Here is a 16,400-nt window from a genome sequence, read left to right on the forward strand (position 1 = left end):
TGAGACAGTGTCTTGCTCTATTACCCAGGCTGGAGTGTGGTGGAGTGATCTCAGCTCACTACAACCTCCACCTCCTGGGTTGGAGTGATTCTCCTGCCTCAGCCTCCCGGGTAGCTGGGATTACTGGCATGCATCACCATGCCTAGCTAATTTTTTGTGTTTTTAGTAGAGACAGGATTTCACCATGTTGGCCCGACTGGCCTCGAACTCCTGACGTCAGGTGATCTGCCTGTCTCGGCCTCCCAAAGTGCTGGGATTACAGGCGTGAGCCACTGCACCTGGCCTCATTTTAGCTTTCTGCAGCTCCCTCTCCCTTCCCGGTCTCCGTTCCTTCTGTTTGCTGGTGCTGTGCCCTTCCTCTGGTTAGAACTCCTTAGGCTTCTGCGGACCTTGAATGAAGGAAACATTATCAAGCCGGTGGGAGCTCTGTGCACTCACGAGTCTTTGTCATCGCGAGTGGACAGGAATGTTTTGTTAAGGGACTGCTCAGATTCTGCAAGACTCACATCCTTGGGGATATAGTCCCAGCACCTGGCGTTTGGGAAGAGGGCTGGGCTGTCACCCTTTGGGGGGCCTGTCCAACCTCCTCCCTGCACTCAGTGTCCTTCAGTCTGGAGCCTCTCTCTGGGGTAAACCCCCCAGCTCCTGCCAGCTGGGCCTCCCTCAGCCCATTCAGTGTTGAGGTCTCCCTCAGCCCTGCCTCCGGAGGTGCTTGGGGCCTCTCGGGTCCGAGCCTTGGCAGGATTCTCTTGGGAACACCACCACCTCCTCGTGGGTATCACCTCCTCCTAAGAGATTAAAGCCCGCTCCTGCACGTTCATGCCAGCATCTGTCCCAAAATGCCACCATTTCCCGCTGCTGCCCTCCCCTTTCCCATTCTTAGTGTCCTTCAGGGTTGACACCCGCTTCCCTCCTTTGCTGTGGTTGCAGGAGGGTCTTGGGTGTGAGCGGGCACAGGTGCATGTGCTCCGCTGCCTTTTGTCACCCAAAGTCAGCTAGAAATGGGAGACCCAGGCCAGGTGCAGTGGCTCACGCCTTTGGGAGCCACTTTGGGAGGCCGAGGTGGGTGGATCACCTGAGGTCGGGAGTTCGAGACCAGCCTGATCAACATGGAGAAACCCTGTCTCTACTAAAAATACAAAATTAGCTGGGCATGGTGGTGCATGCCTGTAATCCCAGCTCCTTGGGAGGCCAAAGCAAGAGAATCACTTGAACCCGGAAAGCGGAGGTTGCGGTGAGCCGAGATCGCACCATTGCACTCTAGCCTGGGCAACAAGAGCAAAACTCCGTCTCAAAAAAAAAAAAAAAAAAAAAAGGGAGAGCCAGTTCTCCTGCCCAGATGGCCTGGCTCTAACACCCACATTCTGAGCCACTGTAAACCCTCACCCATGTCCCCACTGCTGTACCATACAGACCAGGGCTGCACAGGGGCCGGTTTCTGCTGTCCCCACCCTTGTGCCTCACTAGGGAGCTGGAGGTCCAAGGGCCTCCCCTGAGCCTCTCCTCCCACAGGGTTACTGGACCTGGAGGACGATGGGGACTTGATCACTGTGGAGTTTGACGACGGAGACACTGGCAGGATCCCCCTCTCACACATCCGCCTCCTGCCCCCCGACTATAAGATCCAATGTAAGTGACAAGCTTGTGACACCCGGGCTCCTGCCAGGGGCCGCCCATCCAGGCTCTTGCCCTCCAAGCCCAGCTCTGGGCTCTGTCTGAAGTCGTTTGGAGCCATAGGTGATGGAAGTAGCAGAAACCATGGATGGGCTCCTGTGAGATCCCAGGGCTCCCAGGTCCTGGGTCCATGAGGACAGCCCAAGCCCAGTGGCCCAGGCCATGGGAAGCTGATCAAAAATTATTAATGGCTGGGCGCAGTGGCTCACACCTGTAATCCCAGCACTTTGGGAGGCCAAGGTGGCCAGATCACAAGGTCAAGAGATCGAGACTATGCCGGCCAACATGGGGAAACCCTGTCTCTATTAAAAATACAAAAATTAGCCAGGCGTGTTGAGACACGCCTGTAGTCCCAGCTACTCGGGAGGCTGAGGCAGGAGGATCCCTTGAACCCGAGAGGCAGAGGTTGCAGTGAACCGAGATCCTGCCACTGCACTCCAGCCTGGCGACAGAGCAAGACTCCGTCTCAAAACAACAACAACAACAAAAAAAAAACCAAAGTCAGCATCTTTATCCACCTGTCCCAGTTCCACAAAGTGCTTTGTTTTACTTCATTCATTCAGGGGCCTCTGGCTGCTCCCTGCAGACGGGATTTCCCCCGCTGGACCTCACAGCCTATCGTGGGAGCCCACCCGGGGTCAGCCACCCGGCATTGGTTGCTTCCGCCCCCATCCCTTATCCCCAGGACAGACCAGGGTCTTGGAAGCTCCAAGCTGGGGACCCCAGGCCTGATGAGCCACTCTGTCCTCTGCCCTGCAGGTGCTGAGCCGTCCCCAGCCCTCCTGGTGCCGAGTGCCAAGCGCCGTAGCCGGAAGACCAGCAAAGACACTGGGGAAGGCAAAGACGGTGGTACGACTGGGTCGGAGGAGCCAGGAGCCAAGGCCCGTGGGCGTGGGCGGAAACCCAGCGCCAAGGCCAAGGGTGGTACGTTGAACCGGGCCCCAGGGCAGGGGCAGTGGGTAGAGCTCCTTTGTGCATCCAAACTCGGGGCTTGGGAACCTGCCCAAGTGCCTACCTGCTGTCTGTAAGAACTCTGAGCTGGGTGCGGTGCCTCACGCCTGTAATCCCAGCACTTTGGGAGGCCGAGGTGGGCAGATCGCCTGAGGTCAGGAGTTCGAGACCAGTCTGGGCAACATGGTGAAACCCCGCCTCTACTAAAAATACAAAAATTAACCGGGCATGGAGGTGAGTGCCTGTAATCCCAGCTACGTGGGAGGCTGAGGCAGGGGAATTGCTTGAACCCGGGAGGTGGAGGTTGCAGTGAGCGAAGATCGCGCCATTATACTCCAGCCTGGGTGACGAGTGAAACTCCGTCTCAAAAAAAAAAAAAAAGACCTCTGTACCTCTGCACCTGTACCGCAGGATTGTTCTGACCAGGTGACAGATGAGGAAACTGAGGCTGAGGGAGGCAGGTTGGTTTGTCAGAGGCAGAGCTGAGCGTAGCCGGCCTGTGTTTCTTTCCAGAATCCAGAGAAAATGCTTTGTGCAGGCTGAAAGCAGAGGCTATTGGAGGACCCACTTTGGGGCCAACACAACTTAAGGTTGTTATAGGGGAACCGCCGAAGGAGGCCTAAGAAGGCCGCAGCCAGGTTCCGCTCAAGAAGTAGCAGAGCCAGGATTGAAACCAGGCCGTTCTGCTGGGCTCGGTGGTCCACGCCTGTTCTCAGCACTCTAGGAGGCCCAGGCACAGGGATCGCTTGAGCCCAGGAGTTTAAGACCAGCCTGGGCAGCAGAGCAAAACTGTATCTCTACAAAAAAAATAATAATAATACAAAAATTCCCCAGGCATAGTGGCGCATGCTTGTGGCCTCAGGTTACTTGGGAGACTGAGGCTGGAGGCTCACGTGAGCCCAGGGAGGTTAGGGCTGCAGTGAGCCCTGATCACGCCACTGCACTCCAGCTTGGGTGACTGAGACCCCATCTCAATAAAACAAAAACAAAACCCACAGAAGCAGGCCTTCCTGATGAAAGCCACAGCTCGTCTCTGCCAGGAAGCCCCCGCCCCAGCCTCTCATCTGTTTTGTTTTGCAGACAGAGCCGCTACCCTGGAGGAGGGGAGCCCAACAGATGAGGTCCCCAGTACCCCCTTAGCCCTGGAGCCGAGCAGCACCCCAGGTTCCAAGAAGAGTCCCCCAGAGCCTGTGGACAAGCGAGCCAAGACCCCCAAGGCGCGCCCAGCACCGCCACAGCCCAGCCCCGCACCACCCGCCTTCACCAGCTGCCCAGCACCCGAGCCCTTTGGGGAGCTCCCAGCCCCTGCCTCCACCCTGGCCGCAGCACCCCTCATCACCATGCCCGCCACACGCCCCAAGCCCAAGAAGGCGCGGGCAGCCGAGGAATCAGGTGCCAAGGGCCCTCGGAGGCCGGGGGAGGAGACTGAGCTGCTTGTCAAACTGGACCACGAGGGTGTCACGTCACCCAAAAGCAAGAAGGCTAAAGAGGCTCTGCTGCTCCGGGAGGACCCAGGGGCCGGGGGCTGGCAGGAGCCCAAGAGCCTCCTGAGCCTGGGCAGCTACCCCCAGGCGGCCGGCAGCAGCGAGCCCAAGGCACCCTGGCCCAAGGCCACGGAGGGGGACCTCGCCCAGGAGCCCGGGCCGGGGCTCACGTTCGAGGACTCTGGGAACCCCAAGAGCCCGGACAAGGCCCAGGCCGAGCAGGATGGGGCGGAAGAGTCCGAAAGCAGCAGCAGCAGTAGTGGCAGCAGTAGCAGCAGCAGCAGCGGCTCGGAGACGGAAGGGGAGGAGGAAGGCGACAAGAATGGGGACGGGGGCTGCGGCGCCGGGGGCCGTAACTGCAGCGCTGCCAGCTCCAGGGCAGCCTCACCGGCCTCCTCCTCCTCCTCCTCTTCCTCGTCCTCTTCTTCTTCCTCCTCCTCATCCTCCTCTTCCTCCTCCTCCTCCTCTTCCTCATCCTCCTCCTCCTCTTCCTCTTCATCTTCCTCCTCTTCCTCCTCCTCCTCCTCTTCCTCCTCCTCATCCTCGTCCTCCTCCTCCTCCTCTTCCTCTTCCTCCACCACAGACGAGGACTCTTCCTGCAGCTCAGACGATGAGGCAGCCCCCGCCCCCACGGCTGGCCCTTCTGCACAGCCGGCGCTCCCCACCAAGGCCACCAAGCAGGCCGGCAAGGCGCGGCCCTCGGCCCACTCCCCAGGCAAGAAGGCGTCTGCGCCCCAGCCCCAGGCGCCTCCTCCGCAGCCCACACAGCCTCTGCAGCCCAAGGCTCAGGCCGGGGCCAAGAGCAGACCGAAGAAGAGAGAGGGCGTCCACCTCCCCACCACCAAGGAGCTGGCCAAGAGGCAGCGCCTGCCGTCCGTGGAGAACCGGCCCAAGATCGCCGCCTTCCTGCCAGCCCGGCAGCTCTGGAAGTGGTTCGGCAAGCCCACCCAGGTAACCAAGCTCGCACTCAGGCGGGGCGCAGGGGCTGGGGGCCTTGTCTCTCTCTGCTGAACCCACGGCTTCACGCCATGTCTCCGCGTGTGGTAACCTCCCAGAACCCCAGGGTGGAGGACTGGCGTCCCACTTGATGGATGGGTACACTGAGTCTCAAAGTGTGCTCAGGTACCTGGGTCTGTCGGACTCCGATGCCTGAGTCCTTCAGAGCAGAGCAGTCCTGCCCTCTGGTCCCGGGACGCAGAGCCACCCTCATGTGGAGACCAAATGAAGGAAACCGCAAAGATCAGCACAGACCCACAGGCGTCAGCGCCACGTGGAAGGAAGGGGTTTTCCAGGCCTCTGGGTTTTTTTTTTTCCTTTTTTGAAACCGAGTCGCTCTCTGTTGCCCAGGCTGGAGTGCGGTGGTGCGATCTAGGCTTACTGCACCCTCCACCTCCAGGGTTCAAACAATTCTCCCGCATCAGCCTCCCAAGTAGCTGGGATTACAGGCACCCGCCACCATGCCTGGCTAGTTTTCATATTTTTAGTAGAGATGGGGTTTCACCTTGTGGGGCAGGCTGGTCTCAAACGCCTGGCTTCAAATGATCTGCCTGCCTCGGCTTCCCAAAGTGCTGGGATTACAGGTGTGAGCCACCACGCCTGGCTTTTTCTTTTCTTTTCTTTCTTTTTCTTTTCTTTTAGAGACAGGATCTTGCTCTGTCACCCAGGATGGAGTGCAGTGGCGCTATCACAGCTCACTGCAGCTTTGAACTCATGGGCCCAAGCAGTTTCCCCGCCTCAGCCTCCTGAGTAGCGGGGACTCCAGACGTGTGCCACCATGCTGCCCAGCTGGTTTTTAAATTTTTTTGTAGAGACAGAGTCTCACTATGTTGTCTGGGCTGGTCTTGAACCCCTGGGCTCAAGTGATCCTCCTGCCTCAGCCTCCCAGAGTGCTGGGATTCCAGGTGCTAGGCCTGACAGCCTGTTGTGTGTGGCGTTTGCAGTGTTCCCAGCCATGCCCCGGGCTCCCAGCCACCAGTGTGGCAGTCCCAGCAGAAGGTGCCTCCTTCCCGGGTTTGCCAGCAAAAGTCCAGGGTTGAATCTCCTTGGCCTGGCCGGGATCTCGTGTCCACCCCTGAGTGAATTAATATGGCCTGGAAGACAGACAGTCCTGGCTGGCCAGGTCGGGGTCCTGTGTCCGCTGCCTGCAGCAGTGGGTTAGTTGTTCAGAAGGAGCCCTTCCAGCCTGCTGGCTATACACTCGCACACACACATGCACACAGTGCACTCCCAAACACAGCCACATGGACACACACATACATATGCATGCACATCTACACACGAATGCACGTACAGCCACACACAAAGGCAAGTACACGCACGCAGACATACACGTGAATGCACGCATGTACATGAACCATGTAAACATGAACATGTACACAAATACACTACACACTACACCCACACACATGCACACAAGTACACTACACCCAAATGCACGCTTGCACACGTACACAAATGTAGGCGCATACATGCGTGCACATGCATCCATGCACACGAACACCTGCACAAATGCACAGATGAACATGTGCACACACAGGCACATACACAGGGCAGGACCCAGTGTGAGAAATGAGAGTGGTTCAGACAGGCTGGCAGTGAGCCCTCAGTGTACCGTAGGTGTGGGGCAGGAGCACCTGTTCCAGTAGGAGTCAGTGGTGTCTCAGGCAGCATTTCCAAAGCTGCTGTAGAACGGAGTTTCCAGTCTGTCTTGCCCACGTGCAGTGGTTGAAGTCTGTAATCCCAGCACTCTGGGAGGCCGAGGCGTGAGGATCACTTAAGCTTGGGAGTTCAAGGCTGCAGGGAGCTTTGATTGTGCCACTACACTCCAACCTGGGCAACAGAGTGATACCTTGTCTTGAAAAAAATAATAGTTTTAGCCGGGCGCGGTGGCTCACGCCTGTAATCCCAGCACTTTGGGAGGCCCAGGCAGGAGGATCACTTGAGGTCAGGAGTTCAAGACCAGCCTGCCAACATGGTGAAACCCCATCTCTACTAAAAATACAAAAATCAGCCAGGCGTGGTGGTGCACACCTGTCATCCCAGCTACTTGGGAGGCTGAGGCAGGAGAACTGCTTGAATCCGGGAGGCGGAGGCTACAGTGAGCCAAGATCGTGCCACTGCACTCCAGCCTGGGCAATAGAGTGAGACTTCGTCTCAAAAATAATAATAGTGGCCGGGCGCGGTGGCTCATGCCTGTAATCCCTGCACTTTGGGAGGCCGAGGTGGGCGGATCACAAGGTCAGGAGATCGAGACCATCCTGGCTAACACGGTGAAACCCCGTCTCTACTAAAATACAAAACATTAGCCGGGCGCGGTGGCAGGTGCCTGTAGTCCCAGCTACTCAGGAGGCTGAGGCAGGAGAATGGCGCAAACCCGGAAGGTGGAGCTTGCAGTGAGCCGAGATCGCGCCACTGCACTCCAGCCTGGGCAACAGAGTGCAGACTCTGCCTCAAAAAAAAATAATAATAATAATAATAGTAACAGGTTTTAAAAGATAAAAAAGGCCAGGCATGGTAGCTCACGCCTGTAATCCCAGCTCTTTGGGTGGCTTATGTGGGAGGATCACTTGAGGCCAAAAGTTCGAGACCATCCTGGGCAACACAGACCCCCATCTCTACAAAAATAAAAATATCAGCCATGCATGGTGGTGCATTCCTGTAGTCCCATCTACTCAGGAGGCCGAGGCAGGAGGATGGCTTTAGCCCAGGAGATTGAGGCTGCAGTCACTGCACTGGATTCCAGCCTGGGTGACAGAGCAAGACCCTTTTTCTGAAAAAAGTAATTTTAAAAAGAAAAATAAGGCCAGGTGCAGTGGCTGACACTGCAATCCTAGTGCTTTGGGAGGCAAAGGTGGGAGGATGGTTTGAGGCCAAAAGTCTGAGACCATCCTGGGCAACATAGTAAGACCTTGTTCTCTACAAAATTTAAAAAAAATCAGCCGGGCGTGATGTGCGCCTGTATTCTCAGCTACTCAGAGGCTGACGTGGGAGAGGATTTCTTGAGCCTAGGAGTTCGTGGCTGCAGGGAGTCATGATTGCGCCACTGCACTCCAGCCTGGGCAACAGAGTGAGACCCTGTCGCAAAAATAAAAAGTCTCGTAGTGGCAGAATCCTTGGATTAAGTGAAGCGCCTCTTGGAGACCCAGCATGTCAAAGAGATGGAAGAGGGGCTTCCCCAATTGGAGCGAGACAAGGGGCTTCCTCCTCTCCCCAGAGTTGGATAGGGGTTGACTTGGAGGCCGAGGGCCCGGAGTCCCAAGTGGCAGAGCCTGCTAGGCGGTGGGCTCGGCGGGGCTGGGCCAGGGCCGTGCCGTGACACACGTGTCCTTGCAGCGGCGTGGCATGAAGGGCAAGGCCCGCAAGCTCTTCTACAAGGCCATCGTGCGCGGCAAGGAGATGATCCGCATCGGGGACTGCGCCGTGTTCCTCTCCGCCGGCCGTCCCAACCTGCCCTACATTGGCCGCATCCAGAGCATGTGGGAGTCGTGGGGCAACAACATGGTGGTCCGAGTCAAGTGGTTCTACCACCCCGAGGAGACCAGCCCGGGCAAGCAGTTCCACCAGGGCCAGGTGAGCCTGCGGCACCCCCGGCTGGGCTCCCCAGTCCTAGGCAGTGGAGGGCAGACCTGAGGGCGAGCGAGGCATTCTGGGTGCTGGAGGATCAGTGGCCCTGCCCAGTGGGTCAGCCCTGTCCTGGGGCCTGGGGTCAGGTGCAGCGGCTCCCCCGGCTCACCCAAGCCCCTCCCCTGTCCCCCACACAGCACTGGGACCAGAAGTCCAGCCGCAGCCTCCCGGCGGCCCTGCGGGTCTCCAGCCAGAGGAAGGACTTCATGGAGGTAGGTGGTGGTGGGCAGGTTGGGGGTGGCTGCCTCCTTCCGGGCAGCTCAGACAGGGCCTGGCTCAGCATCCGCTGCTGTCCCCCATGGTCTCCCTCGGCCTCTGACCTCCTGTCCCTGCCGCTCTCAGTGCCTGGCTCCTGTTCTCTGTCTCTCCCAGTCTCTGCGTCTGTCTCCATCTCTGCGTCTCCTCTGCTCTCCCAGTGTCTGTCCCTGAGTCTCCGGCCATTCTTACCCTCTGACTCTCTCTGGGTCTCCCCCAATCTCTGTCTTTCGGTCTCTGGGTCTCTCTCAGTCTCTGTCTCTCTGGGTCTTTGGATCTCTTGGTCTGTCTGTCCTTGTCTTCTATCTCTAATTTGTTCTCCATCTCTCAGTCTCTGTCTCTCTTTTGTTGGTCTGTCTCTTCCTCAGCCTCTGTCTCCGACTTGGTCTCTGTCTCTGTCTCGGTCCCTGGGGCTCCCTCTGCTTCTGTCTCTGTCCCTGTGGCTCCCCGGGGCTCCCTCGGCCTCTGTGCCCCCCACCCGCCATCCTGATATCCTCGCGTGCCCACAGCGCGCGCTATACCAGTCCTCACACGTGGACGAGAATGACGTGCAGACGGTGTCACACAAGTGCCTGGTGGTGGGCCTGGAGCAGTATGAGCAGATGCTGAAGACCAAGAAGTACCAGGATAGCGAGGGCCTGTACTACCTCGCGGGCACCTATGAGCCCACCACGGGCATGATCTTCTCCACGGACGGCGTGCCCGTGCTCTGCTGAGCCCACCGGGCCCCACGGGCCACTGGCCACCTGTGCCCCAAGGGCGGCCAGGGACCCCTCTCCATCACTGCCACGGCGCGGGGACCACGTGCGTTGTGTGCATGCGAGCGCTCCTGCAGGCATGTGCATGGGGCCAGGTGTGCACGTTGACGCCCGGGTGAGCGTGTGTGTGCCCATGTGCATGCACGTGTGTGCACACATGTGCACAAGCCTCCAGCCCCACCTTCCAACCCCTCAGTGCCCCTAGGACAGGGGCCCCCTTAGCTATCAGGGTATGGCCCTGTCGTCCCCCTCAGGGCAGCATCGGCCGGGACCGGCCCTTCCTGCCCAGCACGTTGCAAGCACTTGGCCAGGCCGGCCCTCCAGGCTGCTGCTGCGTGGGGGCCCGGGGGCCCCCAGGCCCATGCAGACTGGGCATTCTGGTGGGGAGGAGGGCTTCTAAGGAACCAAACTGACGTTCACTCTGGGCTTCTCGGGCACCCTTAGCATGGAGCCCACCCCAAGGCCTCCCACTGTGCATGGGACGGGGTGGCCCGATGCCAGCCGGCCTCCTTGACCGTGCCAGGGGCCCTGCCCCCACCCTCTCAGGATGGCCTGGACTTGGGGAACAGAGCCGGGTGGGGTTGCAGCCCGGAGCATCAAAGGCACCAGGTGGATTGGGCCCAGCAAAGGCCCACCCTGGTCCAAACCCTCACACTACAGAAAACCCCAATGGTGCTGAAACCCTTGCCCGGCCACGCCCGGCCCCTCCCCACCCAGGAGGGAGGTGGCACTTCTTAACCTGTACAGTTTTATTGTACCAAGAGACTCGCCCCGCCCCTGTATCATAAGCCTTTAAATGGAGTCAACTTTTTAATTATATATATAAAGATAAATATATATAAATATATATAAATATAAACTTTTTAAAACTGTGAAAAATAGCTATGAAATTATAAAAAAAAAAAAAAAAAACGAACACATTCTGACGTGCAGAATATTATTTTTTATTTCCTGTTAGATTGTAGTGTCTAGCACCGGCTTCACCGGCCTCCCAGTCCCCAGCACACCCCCACCCACCCCGCCAAGTGTACTGTACTCACCCCCCAGGATAGAGAAAAGAGGGAGAGAAGAGGGAGAGAAGAGGGAGAGAGGCAGGAGCCGGCCCGAGCCCAGGGTCCCTGCTTGGGCCACAGAAAGCACTTAACCAGGCCCCAAGCCTTCCAGGGAAACCAAGGCCTCGACCAGACAATCTTGAGGGAAGGAAAAGCCAGACTTTGGGTTTGTTTTTTGGGGGAATTGTTTTTTTTTAAGTTTCTTTTGGAATTTTGTTTGTTGTTGGCAAATTCTGTGTGATCTTTTTTCATAAGAAAAAAAAGAAAAAGATTTAATTGGAAAAATACAATGGTTTGGAGTGGTTTATTTCAGGGGCTGGAGTAGGGGTGGTATCTGGGGGGATTCTGCCATATCAGGGCACTGAGAAGTAGGATTCAACTGGAAGTTGGGTACCACCCATGGAGGGGCAGTGACCTGATGGCCATCTAAATGAACTAATCAGCCGGTGGCTCACGCCTGAATCCCAGCACTTTAGGCGGCCGAGGTGGGAGGATCACTTCAGGCCAGGAGTTAGAGACCAGCCTGAGCAATGTGGTGAAACCCTGTCTCTACTAAAAATACAAAAATTAGCCAGGCGTGGTGGCACACACCTGTAATCCCAGCTACTCGGGAGGCTGACGTGGGAGAATCACTGGAACCCGGGAGGCAGAGGTTCCAGTGAGCTGAGATTGTACCACTGCACTCTGGCCTGGGGGTGACAGAGAGAGATGGTCTCAAAAAAAATTTTTTTGAGCAAATTTACATGAGAAAAAATTAAAAGTTAAGTTGGCTGGGTACGGTGGCTCACGCCTGTAAAATCCCAGCACTTTGGGAGGCTGAGGTAGGCAGATCACTTGAGGTCAGGAGTTCGAGACCAGCCTGGCCAATATGGTGAAACCCCATCTCTACTAAAAATACAAAAAAATTAGCCGGTGTGATGGTGCACGCCTGTAATCCCAGCTACTTGGGAGGCTGAGGCAGGAGAATTGCTTGAACCTGGGAGGCGGAGGTTACAGTGAGCTGAGATCGTGCCACTGCACTCCAGCCTGGGCAACAAGTCAAGACTCCATCTGAAAAAAACAATTCCAGGCACGGTGGCTCACGCCTGTAATCCCAGCACTTTGGGAGGCTGAAATGGGTGGATCACCTGAGGTCGGGAGTTCGAGACCAGTCTGACGAACATGGAGAAACCCCATCTCTACTAAAAACACAAAATTAGCCGGGTACGGTGGCACATGCTTGTAGTCCCAGCTACTCGGGATTCTGAGGCAGGAGAATCGCTTGAACCCGGGAGGCAGAGGTTGCAGTGAGCTGAAATCGAGCCACTGCACTCCAGCCTGGGCAACAAAAGCGAAACTCCCCTCTCCCCCCCCGCAAAAAAAGCAAAGCTGCACATTCCCAGCCATGCCTATCACAACTGAAGAAAATGATACTAATGGTAAGAGTGGCCCCACGCCCTCACCTAGATGGGGGTGGACAGCCTCTGCACTGGGGCCTAGGGAAGCTATAGGTGGGGGTCTGGCTGCCCAGCGACTGACCTGGTTCGTGTGGGTGGCCTGCAGAGGACATTTGGGGCTTTGCAAAGAGGGTAACCCAGAGAGGGCAGCCAGCTGGCCTCAGGCAAGGGAAGGGCCCGGCGTGGGCTATGGGAAACGCTGTGGTGTCAGCTGGTGTAGTCTTGGCCCAAGTGGCCACCCACCTGGACCCCAGGGAGGATGCCTGCCCTGTATCCTGGAGGCTGCAGACCCGGAGCACAGGTGGCCCTTCTGCCCTCCTTTAAGGGACCCACATCAAAACCTGGACCAGCCTCACTGCTTGGGGAAACTAAGGACAGAACAGGCTGGGTACAGTGGCTCACACCTATAATCCTGGCACTTTGGGAGACCGAGGCAGGACACTTGAGGCCCAGACTTTGTGACCAGTCTGGGCAACAGCAAGATCCCATCTCTACACCAAATAAAAGAATCTAGCCAGGCGTGGTGGCACGTGCCCGTATTCACAGCTATTTGGGAGGCTGAGGTGGGAGGATCACAGGAGCCCAAGAGGTGGAGGCTGCAGTGAGCTATGATGGCAGCACTGCACTCCAGCCTCGGTGACAGAGCGAGAGCCTGTCTCGTAAAGAAAAAACAAAAATGAGGCACGGGCCGGGTGCAGTGGCTCATGCCTGTAATCCCCCAACACTTTGGGAGGATGAGGCAGGTGGATCACTTGAGGTCAGGAGTTTGAGACCAGCATGGCCAACATGGTGAAACCCCGACTCCACAAGAAAAATTAGCCAGGTATGGTGGCAGGCGCCTGTAATCCCAGCTACTTGGGAGGCTGAGGCAGGAGAATTGCTTGAACCTGGGAGGCGGAGGTTGCAGTGAGCCAAGATCGTGCCACTGCACTCCAGCCTAGGCAACAGAGCAAGACTCAGGCTCAAAGAAAAAAAAAAAAGAAAGAAAATCAGGAATGGAACAGTGCAGGATTTCGTCCAAATTGCACAAATCAGTAAAAGGGCTGAGGCTCGAGGCCAGGAGGCTCTGACTTCTAGGACGCAGTGTAGTCCCTGAGGGGTAGGGGACAAATCACGCCCGCTTTGTTTCCCCTTCAAATGGGCTGCATGCAGCCATCCTCCCTGATCCTCACGGAGACTGGGGGGTCAAGGTGAGTGACAAACCACAAGTGCTCCCAGCTGTCACCCCACCACCCAGCCCTGCCCACAAACCAAGCCTACCTGGGTATGAGGACACCCTCCTGCTCCCTGATCCGCCCCGCCCACCTTGCAGATGGGAAGACTGAGGTCCGGCTTACACGGGGCGACCCGAGTTCCACCGGGATCCCAAGATGGCAGTCCCGGCCCCCGTCCATGCACAAACTCTGCTTGGAGGCGGCAGTGCAGCGGTCTGCTTTATCTTTTAATGGCCAGTGCGGTACAGTTAGTGGACAGACGGGTGACGGGACACAGCAGGGTTGAAACAGGGCAGTCACAGCCAGGGCCAGGGTTCTGTAACGGTGGGCCATCCTCCCCCTGGAAACGCTGTCTCTGGAAGGACACCCTTAGAATCCCCCGACCTCAGGGTGCCACCCACACGGGCCTGGTGTTCTGGGGGACCCAGGCTGGAGTGCCCCCAGCCCCTCCCTACTTGCTAGGGACCCTTGGGTCTGTCGGGTCCCTTGCTGGATGAGGGTCAAGACCTAGGTCAAGCTGACTTCAGCCAGGGTGTGGGGGCCCTACTTCGCAGCCCCCAGACTTACCTCCCCTCTTCTGTCATGGGCCAAGGCGGCAATGGGAGGGCTCCCTAGTCAGGCACAGCCCCCTGGCCTGTGGCATCGCGTGGGTGTGTGGGGAGGTCCTGATGTGCCTGGCTGGCACCACTGCTGTGGTTCCCGAGAGGCTGACGCAGACCGCAGGCGGGTCCCTTCGGACCCAGGGCTCCAACTCCTTCATGGCTAACGCGTTTTGTTTGGGAGAAGCAGTCTCTAAGAATGAGGACAGAAGGGGGAGGCCTGAGGGTGACAAGGTGGGGGGCTGCCTCTCTCCTCTCAGGGCTCCAGGGTTCATGAGGGGTCCTTGGTGGAGGCTGACCAGGTGGTGCCCCAATCAGTGGCAGCGGGTGATGAGGGCCGGGGTGCAGTCACCGGGCACGCACACTCTGGCGGGCGTCTGCTGTCCTGAGTGGGGATACGGTGCATGTGACCCCACAGAGTGCTGGCTGGGCTGGAGCTGGGGCCGCTGGACACAGATGGAAGGTAGAGGCAGGTATGAGACCAAACACAGAACACAGTGCTGGCCAGAGCCCCGGGTCACAGAAATGTGTCCCGGTCCTCGAAGGACTTTGCAGAACTTCAGGCCAGGATTGGGGATGGCTGGACCCAGAGGGGGTGGCGCTGCTGGCACAGGGAGAGGCTCAGGGCCCCGCAGGCACTGAGGTGGGGACGGGGGAGGGGCCTTCAGGCCTCGGGGCCCCTGGTCAGGCCCTCGGCATCCCTGGCAGTGGGCAGAGCTGGCTCAGAGGCCTGAGAGGATGGAGCCATTGGCGGTGGAGGGGTGCAGGCAGCTGCCGTGGGCGTCGCGGGTGAGGCTGTAGGTGCAGTAGGCCACGGCGGACCCCAGTGTCAGCCCCGACATGTAGGATACGGTCATGGTGTTCCCTGTGGACAACACTGGCCTGAGGGGAGCAGGGCCGGGGCGACCACCTGGTGGCCACGGCTGCTCGGGTGTGAGGTGCGGTGACACCCGCATGAACCGTGCCGCCCCTCCAGGACCCGCTGCCCCATCGCTCTGCATGGGAGCACCCTCTCCGGATCCTGTCCTTCCTCATTCCTTCTCCCCGGGGCCATCTGCTATGCACACCAGGCCTTGCCTGCTTCTCTGGGTCCCCCAAACCCCCATTTTTAAAATTTAAAGACAAGGTCTTGCTCTGTTGCCCCAACTAGAGTGGAGTGGTACAGTCACAGTTTTCTGCAGCCTTGACCTCCTGGGCTCAAGTGATCCCCCAACCTCAGCTTCCCAAATACCTGGGACCACAGGCACATACCACCACGCCTGGCTAATGTAAAAAAAAATTTCTGTAGAGACTCAGTCTCACTATACTGCCCAGGGTGGTCCCAAGCGATACTTCTACCTTGGCCTCCAAAACACTGGGATCACAGTCCTGAGCCAGTGCGGCCGGCCCCAACCCTCCCCATTTTAATCTCCAGTCTCAGCCAGGTATGGTGGCTCACGCCTGTAATCCCAGCACTGGGAGGCTGAGGTGGGCGGATCACCTGAGGTTAGGAGTTCGAGACCAACCTGGCCAACATGGTGAAATCTCACCTCTACTAAAAATACAAAAATTAGCCAGATGTGGTGGTGGGCATCCATAATCCCAGCTTCTCAAGAGACTGAGGCACGAGAACTGCTTGAACCTGCGAGACAGAGGTTGCAGTGAGCCGAGATCATGCCACTGCACTCCAGCCTGGGGAACAGAGCAAGACTCCATCTTAAAAAAAAAAAAAAAAAAAAAAAAAAAAAAAAAAAAAAAAATCTCCAGTCTCCGATCTCCAGCTTCCTCCCTATCAGGGACAATTTGGGATGTCCGATGGGCACCTGGAACGTATCAAATCCCAAACCCAACCCCAACCCCTCCCCGCAAGGCCCCTTCCCATCTCAGTCTGGGCCAGTGCCAGCCTTCTTGCCTTGAACAGTGGACCCCAAACCTGAAGCCCCCTTCCCTCTCTCACACCCTACCTCTCAACCTGTCAGCCGGTCCTGTGGGCTGCCGTCCAAACAAGACCTGGAATCCGGCACCTCCCAGTGCCACGTCGACCTCCTCCAGGTCTGGGCCCCGTCCTCAAGGGCCTGGACTGGTAAAGTAGCTCCTCACTCACCTCCATGCCCACAGCAGCTGGAGGGATGCTTTATCAACCATCAGACCCCATTCCTCTCCTCTCCAGCCCCTGGCCTCAGTGCCCGCAGGACCTTTGCACATGCCATTCCCTCTGCCTGGGCGCCTTTCCCTTGCATCCTCACATGGCTGTTTCCCTCGCTACTTCCTCCAGGTCTTTGCTCAAAAGTCACCTCCTGGCCGGGCGCGGTGGCTCAAGCCTGTAATCCCAGCACTTTGGGAGGCCGAGATGGGTGGATCATGAGGTCAGGAGA

General features: G+C 57.8%; 2 protein-coding genes across 2 annotated transcripts in view; one reads left to right on the plus strand and one right to left on the minus strand.

Moving 5' to 3' along the window:
* Window positions 1–9,934, plus strand: part of TNRC18 (trinucleotide repeat containing 18) — a 174,368-nt gene extending 164,434 nt beyond the window's left edge. Inside the window, exons 26-31 of the mRNA XM_011996251.1 lie at window positions 1,513–1,629; window positions 2,434–2,598; window positions 3,706–5,060; window positions 8,442–8,678; window positions 8,870–8,944; window positions 9,497–9,934. Coding sequence (XP_011851641.1) covers window positions 1,513–1,629; window positions 2,434–2,598; window positions 3,706–5,060; window positions 8,442–8,678; window positions 8,870–8,944; window positions 9,497–9,703 — 2,156 coding nt within the window. The 3' untranslated portion in view covers window positions 9,704–9,934. The remainder of the gene's footprint in view (window positions 1–1,512; window positions 1,630–2,433; window positions 2,599–3,705; window positions 5,061–8,441; window positions 8,679–8,869; window positions 8,945–9,496) is intronic.
* Window positions 9,935–13,644: 3,710 nt separating this feature from the next.
* Window positions 13,645–16,400, minus strand: part of SLC29A4 (solute carrier family 29 (equilibrative nucleoside transporter), member 4) — a 42,868-nt gene continuing 40,112 nt past the window's right edge. The window contains exon 11 of the mRNA XM_011996253.1: window positions 13,645–14,911. Within this exon, the coding sequence (XP_011851643.1) occupies window positions 14,769–14,911 (143 nt within the window). The 3' untranslated portion in view covers window positions 13,645–14,768. The remainder of the gene's footprint in view (window positions 14,912–16,400) is intronic.

Source organism: Mandrillus leucophaeus, unplaced genomic scaffold (assembly GCF_000951045.1).
Source record: "Mandrillus leucophaeus isolate KB7577 unplaced genomic scaffold, Mleu.le_1.0 Scaffold506, whole genome shotgun sequence".
Classification (NCBI taxonomy): domain Eukaryota; kingdom Metazoa; phylum Chordata; class Mammalia; order Primates; family Cercopithecidae; genus Mandrillus; species Mandrillus leucophaeus.